General features: G+C 39.4%; 1 protein-coding gene across 2 annotated transcripts in view; it reads right to left on the bottom strand.

The window, feature by feature from the left end:
* Positions 1-1,176: 1,176 nt before the first annotated feature.
* NR3C1 (nuclear receptor subfamily 3 group C member 1) overlaps positions 1,177-14,419 on the bottom strand; it is an 84,498-nt gene continuing 71,255 nt past the window's right edge. For both annotated transcript variants that reach the window (XM_044454563.1, XM_044454562.1), the window contains exons 7-9: positions 11,394-11,524; positions 10,297-10,454; positions 1,177-7,872 (exon numbers count right to left, since the gene is read on the bottom strand). In XM_044454563.1, coding sequence (XP_044310498.1) covers positions 7,720-7,872; positions 10,297-10,454; positions 11,394-11,524 — 442 coding nt within the window. In that variant the 3' untranslated portion in view covers positions 1,177-7,719. The remainder of the gene's footprint in view (positions 7,873-10,296; positions 10,455-11,393; positions 11,525-14,419) is intronic.

Genomic DNA, 14,419 nt, shown 5'->3' with positions numbered 1-14,419 from the left:
CAGGCACGGCTGTAGGCACCAGCACTCTTGAAATCAGCCATGACCCAGCTCTCTTCTGGGACTTCCTTTGGCTGACACAGACCAGCTCATCAGCCCAGCTGTGATGGTGAACAGCCCCCGAGTGCTGCTCCTCATCCTGAGACCAGGCCTCTGCAGTTTAGCCCTGGTTCACAGTACACTACCAGGCACAGAGAACAGCCAAGCTGAAATCCAGCTACTACTGTTATGCAGAACTGCCCACACAGCACACTTCTCTGATGAGGAAGTGTGGGGGCAGTCACTGCCTGCTCCTCTGGTTGAAGGCTACCTCACTTCAGACACAATGGAGCACTGTTGCATCCTGCACAAAATTTGCAAGTCAAGGGGAACATGCTTCTTCACAACAACGCTGATCTCCCCTGCCTAGTAGTTTCCAAATGAGACTTTACTTTTTGTAGATAATCACAATCTTTGGGGTACCAGCCAAACTTTAGCATCGGGTTTTCTTGGGGGTTTGGGGACTGCTACAGGGAGAGTGAGTGGGGAGAGGCAAAGAGAAGAAAGGTGGAGAAAGGGCAATTAAGGAAGAATGGGTGCCTGCAGCAGGGGCTGCAACAAGAACTGTAAGCTGGGGAGGGAAAAGTGAGAGCTTTGCCATTCTTATTACATGGAATCTGGTATTTTGCATTTCTTCCACCACCAGCAAGGAGTATGGAAGAAGAAACGGCAGGTGGCCACAGCACAAGCTGCAAGCTGATTAACTGAACAGAAAAGGAAATAAAATTTGACTGCCTATAACCATGGGCATTTGGCAGGCACAGGGTGGAGGGGAGGGACAGGCAACTGGTTGGCAAAGGCAATGGATCTATAGGAAAAGGCTTACTGCCACAGTGAGGGAACAAGGATGGCAGAATGCTTATCTGGCCACAGCAATGCCCCCATCAGTTGGGGAACTGAGAGGGAAGGAAGAGCAGAGCAATCCAGTGATAAGCCCAACTGTGTCTGGGGACCCAGCTAACCATTCACATTGCACAGTTTGTGAGACCCGACAGCTCTTTGTGTTGTGCACACCCACTCGGCGTCTGGAGCAATGTAATAATATGCAAGCAAAGAAATGGTTGCACAGTCTTTAGCATTCTGCACAGGAAAGGAAACGAAAGAAAAACTAAACAAAACAAAAAACTACTTCAAAAGATATTTGAACATGTAATGAAAAAGCAGATTTTTATTATGTGATTTTGTCCATTATCAGCATTGCTGTAAATGGCTTACATTTACTGCAACTTCTGTACAGATGTGTGGCTTTGAATTTACTAGAACAGCAAAATTTAAAATGAAAAATAAATGCTCAACAGTTCCACACAAGATTTTACAGTCCAACATTTCACTGAGTAGGTGGAAAGACATTGTTACTACAGAGTTATTCGGCAGGAATAAAAAACTACAACTTTTTATTTTTAAACAGGAGTCACTTGTTTTAATTTTTACACTGTTTAAAGTTACTGTGATAAAAAATGAAAAAGCTTTTTAATAATGCCATACACCAGCATAATACAGTCTTTGACCCCATGAAATATCTTTTGTAGAATATACAAAATAGAATGCTGACACACTACTGGATCCGTGCTATTAAGCACGTTGAGTTGTGGTGGCGGCAGAGGTGGAGGCAGTGGAGGGTAAGGACGGGAGGCGGCTATTGTCATGGACACCATCTTTTGCCAGAGAACACAAGCCTCAGAAAAGACCCTGTAATGTTTTCCACTAATAGGAGGCTTTATTCCTTGCCAGAAAGCATGAAAGTGTGAGTACATTAAGGGTATCAGCCCAATTTATTTCAATGTGGATGGGGTGGGTGGTGGGTGAGGTTCAGTTCTGAAAGAAGCTGGAAACTCTGGTCCCTTTTAAAGAAGTACTTAAGCGAAGTGGCTCAAACACCAGGGCCTTGCCACTCATTTTCTGAAGTATGGTCTGAACCCTCCCACACTCAGGAGTCATAACTGATCTGAAAGGGCCATTAGGATATGTACATTTCGCCCCTGACCTGCTTTATCTCATTACTCATATATTTTCCTAATGTTGGTCTATTGTTCTGTGGTGTTTTAATGACCACATTTCTGTGTGTGTTTTTAAAGACGTTTATTAAAGTGGAATGGGGATAAGAAATGATAAAAACTCCAACATGTAGAATTTGCAGAATAGCTGCTTTCCTGCAAACACAGCAAGAAAGATAAGGAGGTGTTAACTACTGGAGGCTGGGTTTTTTTTAATACTCTATTTCCACGTTTTGAATTGAGTGGAATAAAAATAGCCAGTAATACAGTGTTGCAAAAAACTTGCAAACACTAGGTGATGCATTTATGCAGGTGATAATGGGTCACAAGGCTTCTCCTTATGCAAACTGAACCACCTCTTTGGATTCAGTTTCACTTTCCTTTGGCACAAGGTGTTACACAGCATGGTGAACAGGGAACACCTTCTGCAGAAAAAATGCTACGCTTGGATCCAATGTTCAAGTTTGAGGGAAAAGCATTTTCCTCTCTAACTCACAACTCTGCTGTAAGGGTACATGAAGTCTGTAAGAATTACAGACCATCGTGTAGTGATACCCTCGTATAAAGTCTTTAATACAGTATCAGATCAACAAGAATAATATTTGACTCCAAACTAAACTCTCTCTGTGTGCCTATGTAATGTATTTGAACACAGTATCTGATGGAACTTGTTTTTGCAAGCATAGGATTAAGTTCTTTGCAAATTGTTATCATAGTATACACTACCTATCAAAATTAAGGTCTCATCAGCCTCCTGCATGTTGAACAAAATGAAGATGTGGTGGCTGATCTTTTCCTCAAGCTCTTGTACTCAATTATGTGAGTGTGCACAGAGTATGGCAAGCAGGACTAATTTCAGTCCTCATTTTGCTACCAACTGCCTTCTTCCCTCCTCTGTCCCTAAGATGTAGCTATGTTGTAAAGTGAAGAGGCTCCACTATTAAAGATAGCTGGCACTTGTGTGCACTTTGTGCTCCTTTGCTGTTTTCAGGATGTTGCATTTTTGGTTTAATTTGGCTGGCAAGATTGGCAAACTAATTCTAAGCACATTTATTACTTGGAATTCAGTAGCACAGTTTTTAATAGGTTTACTTCAGACTAAGTAGGCTCAGCCTTACAGACCTCCTGACCAGGATGGCTCTGGGCTTCCTCTAGAGGACAGGAGGAACACAAAGGCATAGGTCATCTCCGCGCCTGCTGATGAAGAGGGCAGGCTGAGGTTCCAGCAGGGTATCTTTTATATTGATGAGCCTCCCTTCCTGCACCCCCCATGCCAGTTCCAAGGTTGGTCTCCCATCCTCAGAGCCACACCTGGCATAAAAGAACTGCACCAGCTGGGAAGGCACTCCAAATTTGGAACTCTGGGAGGCTTTCTCCAGGTTGCAACTGGAACTCCCACCTCTCCTATGGCAATAGGAATGTGCCCTAAGGCTCTCAATCCTTTGCTTTATTGGTGAAAGACCTATAAAAATTTCTTTTCTCCAACTGCATGCCTTAATATACTCTGTGAAAAAAATCATTCCTATTAGTTTCCATGTGCAATTCTAACATTCAGCATGCATATCTGGAGCTATCGAAATCATTTCCATGTCAGCATGATATGGCAAGGCACTGAAGAGGCAGAAGTCAGAATTTTCCCTGCTTTATTTGAAATTCCCCCAGCATGAAAAAGACTAGCCAGACAAGAAACACATGTTTTGTCGAATGCTTATGTACTTCAAATGGCTTAACAACACATTTAAATTGAAAGTTCTTTTCCAGAATGAACATTTGCATTTTTTTAAAAAAATAAAGTCCATAAACTGAACAAATACATGAAATCGAAAGAATAAGAGCCTCTTTTCCACCACTAAATTACTTGGTTGCATGTAGTCATAGTACTGATTTCTATATACCTCAGTTGTGTTGGTAAACAACCACAGATACTTTTGTCAATGCACAACATTGCTAGCTTTCTTAAACTTGGTATCAGGGATGAAAATGTTCAATACAGAAATGTCACTTTCCAAATTTTCCTCATGCTTTACCTATTCAGGAGCCTCTTTGAAACCAAATACTTGAGTCTTTTGACATTAGGTAAAAACAGGCAGAATACACAATTTCATCCCAATGGTTTGCAAACTACTGTTAAAATACTCTCTGCAGCTTAGATAAACTGTTAAACATACATGAAGAGCTTATTCAGCAAGAAAGGCAAGTTGCTTACCTCTTTCTGGGTGTTCTTTCAGCGATCATCTGTGCAATTAAACAACAGTATTCTATGCCTAGGCAGAACATCTTCAGAAGCTTCTAGAGCATTAGTCTGGAAGCTGACACTCCTACAGAGAAACACTCAGAACATTCTCAGTGATGCAGCTGCGTAGCAGTCACAAGAGCGCTGTATAAGGGAGGTGTTCATCTTATCCTGCCCTCCGCATAAAAACGAGGAAGTGCAGGAGTGCCAACCATATAACTAGAAGCTCCCAAGATGCTGGGCTTATGTGCAGTACTCAATTGTGGGATTGCACAGAAACCACAAAGGATTACGGTTATTAAATGTGATATTTTACTCCCAAGTATAACAGCAAGGGATTTTCATTTATAAGCCTAACATTTAAAAAGAGGATTAAGAAAAGCCAAAAATAGCTTAGGTAAAATTTGTTTTACCAAGAACATTTCCATTGAATAATTAGAAATGCATTTAGTAGAGTGTCCAAACTATGTTCTATTATTTACATATTGCTGGTACCTGTATGCATTTTATTGCCAAATTTGCCTAGCTGTTTTGCTGTGCTCCGTGATGCTGTTATACGAAAGTAACCCCAATTGTCCAGTGGTGTGAATGTGTAGGCAAATGCATACATGAACACACTATTTCAAGTTTATGCTGTTTGCAATGGGGGTCAAATACACCTGCACAGCTGCTGCAGGTTAGGTTTTGGAATGTGAGGGAACCAAGGACACAGGCTGGATCATTACATTCAATTTCCAACCCATGCTTTTTCTTCCAGAAGTCTAACAGATTTAGGTTTCAGCCCCAGGAACTCCCACTGAATACAGACAAGTTCCTTTAAAAATAAAAACGGAAAAACAACAACTGAAGCACACATAATAAAACTAGAGTACCTCTTTAGATACTTCAGAACAATGCTGCCAGGATTAATACTTCGAGACAAACCACAATTTGTATGGATTACCATTCAACACATTTTGTGACCCCTAGAAAAAATATATCACGTGTCATGATAAAGCAATCTGTCATCTAAAAACCATTTTTATGATACACTATACAAGCTATTTTTACAATAAGTTGATTAACTGCTTTAAAGCTGTAGTAGCTCTTCCTTTCTTTTCATCAAACACCACTACCAAATTATATATAACTGAAAGTGTCATTAACCAAAATATATTAGTAGCTTCTTATCAAATTTTGTTGTTAACTCTGGTTAACAAATCCCATTATTAAAGTCATTTTTACAGAAATATTTAGGCCACTTAGAACAAAAGTCTTTTTTTCTTCTTTCTTTAGAGTGGCATAAGCTTTTTAAATCTTCTGAAAATTCCTAAAGTGCTCAGAGGATGGGCTACTACAGCTTACAAATTGTTTAAAAAAGAACAAAAAAATAACAAGGAAAAATTCACAAGACATATATGGTTGTTTTATGGCACACTAGTAGTTTGATACAGAAGGGATGGAGCTGTACAGAGATTAAATCCTACTCTAAGCCGCAAAATCAATAGCGGAAATTGCATGTTTTCTAGGAAATAAGGTAGGTTCATTTGGGTGACAAAGTAAAAATGGGTGCATAACCATACACAGGTTTGGGATTTTTATTTTCCACAAAAGATTTTTTTAATTCTTCTTCTGGTAGTTTGGTCTATTTTCTTCTCTGCATAAAGGTAAAAATCTTATCAGAAGTAAAATTTTTAAGAAACCTTATAAACATTATATATATATTTATATATATATATTTATATATATATATATATATATATATATATATATATATATATATATATAGAGGGCATAACTGCAACAATTTTGTAAATCAATGTTACCTGTATTATATGTAGTTATATATATGTGTACATATGTGTGTGTGTGTGTGTACAACATGCACACGCACACACACATGCATACATGTCCTGACTGTGAAAACGAGTAGAAATTGAGCCACCAACTAAAAATGGAGCCAGGATTGTACATGTTTGCCTCAATCCAGCGAGTGATCTGCAAGCAGAAACTGGCTTCTTTCTGCTTACTGATCTGCTTTCCTGGGGCTACAGACAGCTGCTGTGGCGAGCCCTGGTGGTCAGGACCCAGGGTATCACTGCCCTGGCCATGCACTGCCCAACCAATGAGCGGCACTAGCAGTAGTGATTACAGCTTAGCTGGAAGGGAAAAGACCTTTCTGAATGGGGCCATTGGTTGCAACTCAACAATTCTGGGAACTCCATAGAGGCAACTTTGCATTTTTGGGGGGTGAAAAACATGAATGAGTTAAAAATATTATTTTTAAAAGCACAGGTTTTGTGGCTTCTCAGTTATGTTCAAAGAAAAAGCAGACATGCCAATTTCTGTGCACATCAATTTTGTTCTGCACCATAACAGCTGCTCTGGATTGTGGCCACTGTATATATATAATATACACTGATATATATACAAAGTACACACATATGGCAATAAACTGAGTATGGAAAAAGTTAATTTCTCCATGTTAGAAGTAAACTTTTTGAACAATAATGCATATTTTCCTGAAGATTTCCTGATGGGCAGTCTAGACTGATCTTTTTGCTGTCAATCTAGCCCAGGATCCTTTCAATTATGGCTATTGCATTAAATGCAAATATTTATCTCGGCCATTTTAAAAAGTTTGTGTTCATACACAACTGTTTAAGACAGAGCTATTTTTCCAGTAGCTCACGAAAGTTGCTTGGCCGATATCAAATGCATGCATTTCCAGTGTTCAGGTTAGATCTGAAATACATTTCCATCCCTATGCCCCTTGAAGAAAGCTAAATTTATAGTCCTGATCAGAATAGAAAAGCCAATGTTCACATGAGTATACTTAAAGATTAATATCTAGAGGTCATTAAGCTATGAGCTGCCCCACTTTAAAAAAACAGCTGTACAATAGGCATCTTGAAGTTTTACAAAAATTATGTAAGAAAAAATGAGCAAGCTTAGTTCACTGTATATAAAGTTAAAGGAAATTGCTAAAACCAGACAGTAATAGCTATAAAAGGCACAACTTCCCTTTTCTGATATACAGTTGTAAACTTTCTTCATGTTACATGCATAAATCAAAAATGCTACTTTTAACTATACAAAAAATCTATACCAAAACAAAAAACCTAGAAAACTTTATCCAGCCAACTGCAGACATTTCTAGCAGAATGTTGACAATGTAGCTTCTGAACTTGACAATGCTGCTTTTGGTGCATCCTATACTGCCAGCATGATGGTATATGTGGAGGAAAAATCCCAACCCATATTTCTTTCCTTCTTCCTGCAATCAGTCAGTTTGAGGCATCTTCTTCTGAAACCTAGGTCTTGGCCCTCTGTAAACCACATGTAGTGCATAATTACAAAACAAAAACAAGAACACCCAATATAGTTGCAAGGACAAAATTAACAAGTCTTTTAGTTTATAAAAAAGAAGCTATAATTTGACTTTTTTCTTAAGGCAATCTTTCTGTATTAAGGCAGTCACTTCTGATGAAATAAGAGTTTCTTGATATTCCCATTTGAGTATTTTGGTAACTGATTGCTGATGATTTCTGCCAACATTTCTGGAAACTCAATACTCATGGATTTATCCAAAAACGTTTGGAAGCAAAAAGTTAGAAGATTCTCAACCACCTGCAAATAATAAGAGAGACATGTGAAGCCAACCTTCATGCACAAAAATACGTGTTACTGCTGTGTTGCAAAGTATTTTAAAACAGGATTAATTTATTAATACTTCTTTTTCTATAAGGTGCATTAAGTAAAAGACTGCAAGTAAAAGCCAAACAGGAGTTGTCCTCTCCCCAACCCAAATCTGCTCTGGAGGGTCTCTCAACATTCCAGACCAGTTCTAGAGGAATGCAGGGGAGGTTTTAATGCACTAATGATTTTATTTCTGCTGATGAAAGGATACCACTCAATTCAATCATATAATACAAAATATTGAATGATAAAGAATATATTTCAGCTCAAATGAAACTGGAAAAAAACTGGTTCAACTCAAATATCACAGCAAATTGCAGTATGCACCATGATTTGAACTTCCAAATGTACAACCTAGCCTTGGCTTATAGTTGTGTGTCCACTTCTGTTCGGTGCCCCATTTTTCTTGGTATTGTTGAATCCAGAAGAACAGCAATGGAATTAACTATGGCATGTTGATTCAGACATCATGTCAACCATAAATTAGAAAAAAACAGTTTGCAAACACACTTATACCATAGCTATGACTGTAGGTTATAACCATTTGGTACTACTTTGACGGAATAGTATTTGATCCAATAAAGACCTCTGTCATAGAACAAAGAGAAGGACACTTTTTGGGAATTCCCCTTTCCTCTCTGCATCCCCCACACAACCTGACACACTGTTTCAAGGGATCCCACAAACAGCTGGAGCACCCACGTGGAAAGAAAATAGTGCCCCACTTTGTTCGGCTGATGGAAGCCTCTGCTGAATCCAAGGATCATCTGTCAGGGGAAGGACATGGCTTGTTGTTCAATAACGAACCACTTATTATAAATTAAATCATCACACTGGGCCATAATTAAACTTCCTTCATCACAAAGCAAAGCTTCAGTTCTACCAAAACAGCAAGTTATTTAAAGAAAAATCTTGCTTTGATGTCCTCATATTTTGGTGTTACTAGAAAGTAACACCAAAATGTACTTTACAAAGTAAAGTAATGTTACTAGACTGTAGCGAAGAGTGGTTGAAAATTATTGAAGCCAACACATGAATGAACGGAAAAACCACTGCTGGAGTGTTTATATATGTTATATATCCTGCGTTCTGCCAAACAATTATTACATTAAATGAAAATACTCCAGAATGGACCATCACATTAACTGTGACTAAACTTTTCATAAGCCTGAAGGATAAGCCTTTCAATCCTTCCGGAAAACGATCATGCACTACTTTGGCTTTCTTTCCTGTAAAGCAGAGACTAGGATCACCTTTCTTTGGGTTAGAATTTTCTAGATTTGGCATTCAAAAGGCAAGCAAAGCAAAGTGGGAATCCACCAAACAAACCAAGGAAAGGCAGGCAAGGAAAACAATTATCTGGTAAACTATCCACTGTGAAATATGCAGTCCAGTCTGAGATGGGAGGTCCTCAAATCTCTCTGGATGAACCCTGTGGATGACTGAATAAGGGTGCCAGAAGCTGCCCTCTATTCCATTTTCCCCTGCATGAAATAATAATCATACTATAACCAAATGGCCCAAAGCACTAAAGCTGAGCACTAACTTTAGCCAGAAGGATGAAGAAAACACTGAATTTACCCAGAATTTACCAAGCACTTTGAAGGGATTAACAGGAGAGTCAATAAAGGAGATACTGATGAGGAACTGGGAATAAGAATGGAACAGGAAGCAAAAGAAGCAGCAAACAGCCCATTGCACCACATGGTACAGAACCTTTAATACAGTACTCTAGGCAAAACAATAAAACTACTGCACCAAGCTCAACCAGCATCCACAGGGCCAAAGTACAACATTCAGATGACATCAAAGAATGGTGACAAGTCATCCTTCCAAGTCCTGTTTCTATCATTTTCTTCAGCCCACTCTCAGCAGATTAGGTCATGATTGACAGAAACCAATTGTCTTTCATCCCTCACCATCTTAAGAAATTTAAGAGTGCCTAAATCTAAAACAGACCATGGGTTAATGCAAGGGTTGTTTAATCCTTACATGACCCATGTTAGCTGGAACCATGTGACACAACAATTCACAAGGCTGGGCTGCATGTTCAAAATGGTGGCTGCATGCACCCTGTACATACAGCTGCAACTATGTTATTTATCCATTTTTGCCCTTAAAACCACAAAAGGCTTATAATCTCATTTCTTCAGACAAAAACATCAGACTTTTATCATCAAAAAGCAGGTTTTAAAGATTAGGTCCTGTATCCTCTCTTTGCTGCTCAATAATATTGAGGAACTTAAATTTGCAGTTCTGTGCAGAAGTATTCTTGCCATTATCCAGATTCTATCTACATTTTAATACCAACTGTCCAGAATAAATGTACAGAATCACATATGTCTCAAAGCTTACATCATGCATGGAGTCCAGAAGTTTTGTCAGTTGATAAAAGCGTTGCCAATTCTGGCTTGAATTCCCTTCTCTCTTCACTATGGCTTTCCCCAACTCTTTGATGTAGGTCATACGAATTTCATCAAATAAGGCCTGACTTCTCAAGCCCTCCTTGGGAACTAAAATATTGAGAATTGGTTTTTAGAAGATTCAAGTCTCTATATGTCCTATTATGAAATTAAATGTTACATTTTCACATTTATAATACATAGAAAAGAGAGAACCACAACTTTAAACTGTGCATATCTATACAGACAATGAAATGGACACAAGGAATATTTATATAAAATTAACATTAGGGTCAAAAGATCTGAAGAGCATAAACTCCAAGATATCATATTTCAAAACAGAAAGCCCTGTACTGTGACCATGTTGACAGATAAACATGCATTATAAACTTCTAAATGGCCATGTCCAGTCATACATATACATGATTTGACTAAAGTTCATCATGACTAACTTAAATCCCATTCTGTCAGTAGGTCTACTCTACGTAAGCCTAATGACAGTTATAATCCATTATTAGGAATTTTGCATCTAAACAAGGTATCACTCCTTATACTGCATTTTGAAAAAGGCATCTACAGACTTCCTTTCCATAGATTTATTAGATTCATTTCAACTTGAATGGGGTTTCCCTTGCTCAAATATTTATTCACACCAATAGTGCCATTCTTGTTGCCCTCTACAGTCTTGTTGGTGGAAAAATCACTTGGTGCAGGAGTAAATATTTGTTGATGTTACTGTTATATAGACAATACTTTCAACATCAAAACATTTTTGCACCATTATCGGGTGAGGGGACTGTCTTAATATACGAAAGGTCTTGCACTCGCCTTATCAGTAAATGACATATTAACAACGAATATTCGAAGTCTGATGAACCCACAGTGACACTACATCTCTGTGACCTGGACCACAGAGGGGCAGATTTCAGTTTCAGTTTGAGCTATCATTTTCAGTTCACAGTTCAGTGTTAAAGGAAGAACTACAACTTCAACACTGCAAAAGGAAGTACCAAACAAAAGATGACAGCAAGAAAAGCAACAATCACATACTTGTAGAGAGAAGCAACAAAGTTTTCATGCAGAGGTATTCTTCATATGAAACTTGAAGCCGTGCTAACTCATTAGTAACCATCAGCAAACGTTTGCATTGTTCATACATACAAGGTAAATTCATTCTTTGCCTGAGGAAAAAGCATACACATCCACATCAATACAAAAGGGACCAAACATACTCTGCATGGATTCATTCTAGTACCCAATGAATATCCTCATCATCAATCAAAGAATAAACTCAAACAGTTTTCTAAGACTACAATTTTGTTATCTGGCAGCTTAATTGTTTCCACAGACCTAGAGGTGTGAAGGCTGTGAAAAAGATCTGAAAAATTCTTTTTCCTGGTTCTCCTCCTCCATTTCTCCCATGTTTTGATCTCTCCCTCCCTTCCCCTACTACCCCAGCATCAAGACATGCTTTTTAATCAGCTTTGTCTGGTATGCTAACTGTCCTTTTCTGTAGGAAGTTGTTCTTGCCACAGTTGCTGATGCCCAAGATCATATCATCTCGCGTCCATGGGCTCATAACAAAAGCCAGCAGCAAAAAACTAATAATATATTTTGATTAAATTACATTAGCAAGTCTTAATTTACCTATACCCAAAATGAGGCTGGACACCTGTATTTACCTGAAAGTAATGGGACTTGCTTCTTAGTCATGCATACAATTGCACTGTAAATGTCAATTCAGTATGAAACACTATCCCTATTATAAGCAATCTTAACTAAACTTTCTCAATTTGTAGAAAACCAATTTTATGTAAGAAGGCGGATTAACTTTTAAATTGGTGCTGCAATCTAAATATTATGCGATACTGGGTTAGATACAGATTTTTATTCTGCGGGGAGTATCCTTAAAGCCTGCCCCAGAACCCCAAGTTTCCATTTAGCAATCATGCTAAATTTAGCCAGAACTGGGAGAATCAGATAGGAGCAGCTTTGAGTTGGTAGAACCAAGGGGATGAGTGACTTAACAGAAGTGGATATAACTTGGAGGTACCAGTCTTATGACCTTGATAATTTGACTGACATTTTCAGTTGGCAGCCACATGTAGTGGGAAGATGCTCTTTCAGTGAGCATTTCACATTAGGATATGTGCTCAATTTTTGTTTGGTTTCCTCAACTAATTTTTCTTAATCAGTCAACACTCAGCATTGCATTGTGCTAAGTAGGTGTGTTTTGCTATTAAAGAGAACCAAGAATGTGATTTGCATGTAATTATGGCCCGAAAGTGCACAAGTGAGAATAATTATATAAAATAAACACGAACAGTAAGTGCAACGTTCCTGCAGATAACCTTCTCTTCTACGAAAATGAGTAAGGAATAATGATACGGTGCTACAGCAAATCTGCAATGTAAATACATTATAACTACCCTGCAATTACAATTCCCACTTCCTCTTGTGGCATATGCTATGTGAATACACTTGTTGCTATTCTGAGGTGTGCATGTGGATTTTTAAATAGCACAGACCAAAGTTCCAAGTAATGCTATCTGTTCTGAACCCAAGTTCAATCTTGATGGCCCTATTTTTCATTTGTTAAGAAACTACACTTCTATTTAAAAATGTCTGCCTGACTTTCATACTATTTAAAGTAGTTTACTATTTTATGAAAGCAATAAATTCATGAATAATACATTTAAAGAGAGGTAGTAAAGCAGTTCACATATTTAATTAACATTCCTGAAAGGTAAGTCAGAGAAAGAGAAACTGGACTAATATCAGTTTTAGACCACTAAGTCTAAAACAGAGTGGCAAGCAGAAAATCCTAAGCTAATTCTCTGTCCATAACATCACACTGGTTTCTTGCTTGATTTTACTATCTATTCAGGTTGCTGTATTTAGCACTCATTAGTGCAGCATTTCTGACACTTAACAAAACAAACAAACCACCAGTATACATTTTTAAGCTGTCAGTTTAATTGCCTGAAATCATTACCTGCTTGACAGACATAGAAACAGAGCGAGTCAGAAGGGACCTCCTGGGCCATCTAGTCTGACCCCTGGCTCCAGCCGGCTCCGCTCACGACATGCCCACCATGTGCATGTCCAGCCTATCTTTGAACACCCTCACCGATGGGGCCTCAACGACCTCCCGTGGAAGCCCATTCCACACCCTCAGGGTCCTGACAGTCAGGAAGTGCTTCCTGGCATCTAAATGGAACCTTGGCTCCCTGAGCTTTGCTCCGTTGGAGCGCCTCCTGCCTTCCTCCACAGGGGAGAACAGGTCTCTACCCATCTCCGTGTGACATCCACTCACATACCTGTATGTTGCCTTTGAGTCTCCTCTTCTCCAGGCTGAAGAGACCCAGTTCCCTCAGTCTCGCCTCATACCCCATCCCCTGCAAACCGGCCACCAACCTTGTGGCCCTACGCTGCACTGATTCTAACCTGGCTATATCCTTTCTGTAATGAGGGGCCCAAAACTGGGCACAATACTCCAGTTGTGGGCGCACTAGAGTCGTATAGAGCAGTAGTAATACCTCTCTCGATCTAGAATCTTGGTTCTGGCTATGCAACCAAGGGTGGTGTTTGCCCTCTTGATCACTGCATCACAATGCTGACTCATGTTTAGCCTGCAGTCAACCAGTACCCCGAGGTCCCTTTCACAAGTGCTGCTCTCCAGCCACTTGTCACCTAACCTGTACTTATGACACCTATTCCTATGCCCCAAGTGCAAGACCTTGCACTTATCCACATTGGACACCATCCTGTTGTCTCCTGCCCACTTCCATAGTCTGTCCAGATCCTTTTGGATCCTGAGTGGCTGCTCCTCAGTTGTGGCCACTGCTCCAGCTTTAGTATCATCTGCGAATTTGATCAGCAGACTGTTCACCCCTTCTTCCACATCGTTTATGAAAAGATTAAACAGGATCGGCCCCAGGACAGAGCCCTGGGGAACCCCGCTTGTCACTGGCCGCCATCCCGAGGATTCCCCACTAATGGTTACCCTCTGCTTTCGGTCAGTCAACCATGCCCTAATCCACCGGACAGTGCTTTGGTGTATCCCAAAACTCCTC

The sequence above is a fragment of the Varanus komodoensis genome, unplaced genomic scaffold (genome assembly GCF_004798865.1).
Source record: "Varanus komodoensis strain SLA01 unplaced genomic scaffold, ASM479886v1 scaffold7_3, whole genome shotgun sequence".
NCBI classification, from domain to species: Eukaryota; Metazoa; Chordata; class Lepidosauria; order Squamata; family Varanidae; genus Varanus; species Varanus komodoensis.
This window is presented reverse-complemented; position numbering and strand designations above follow the sequence as displayed.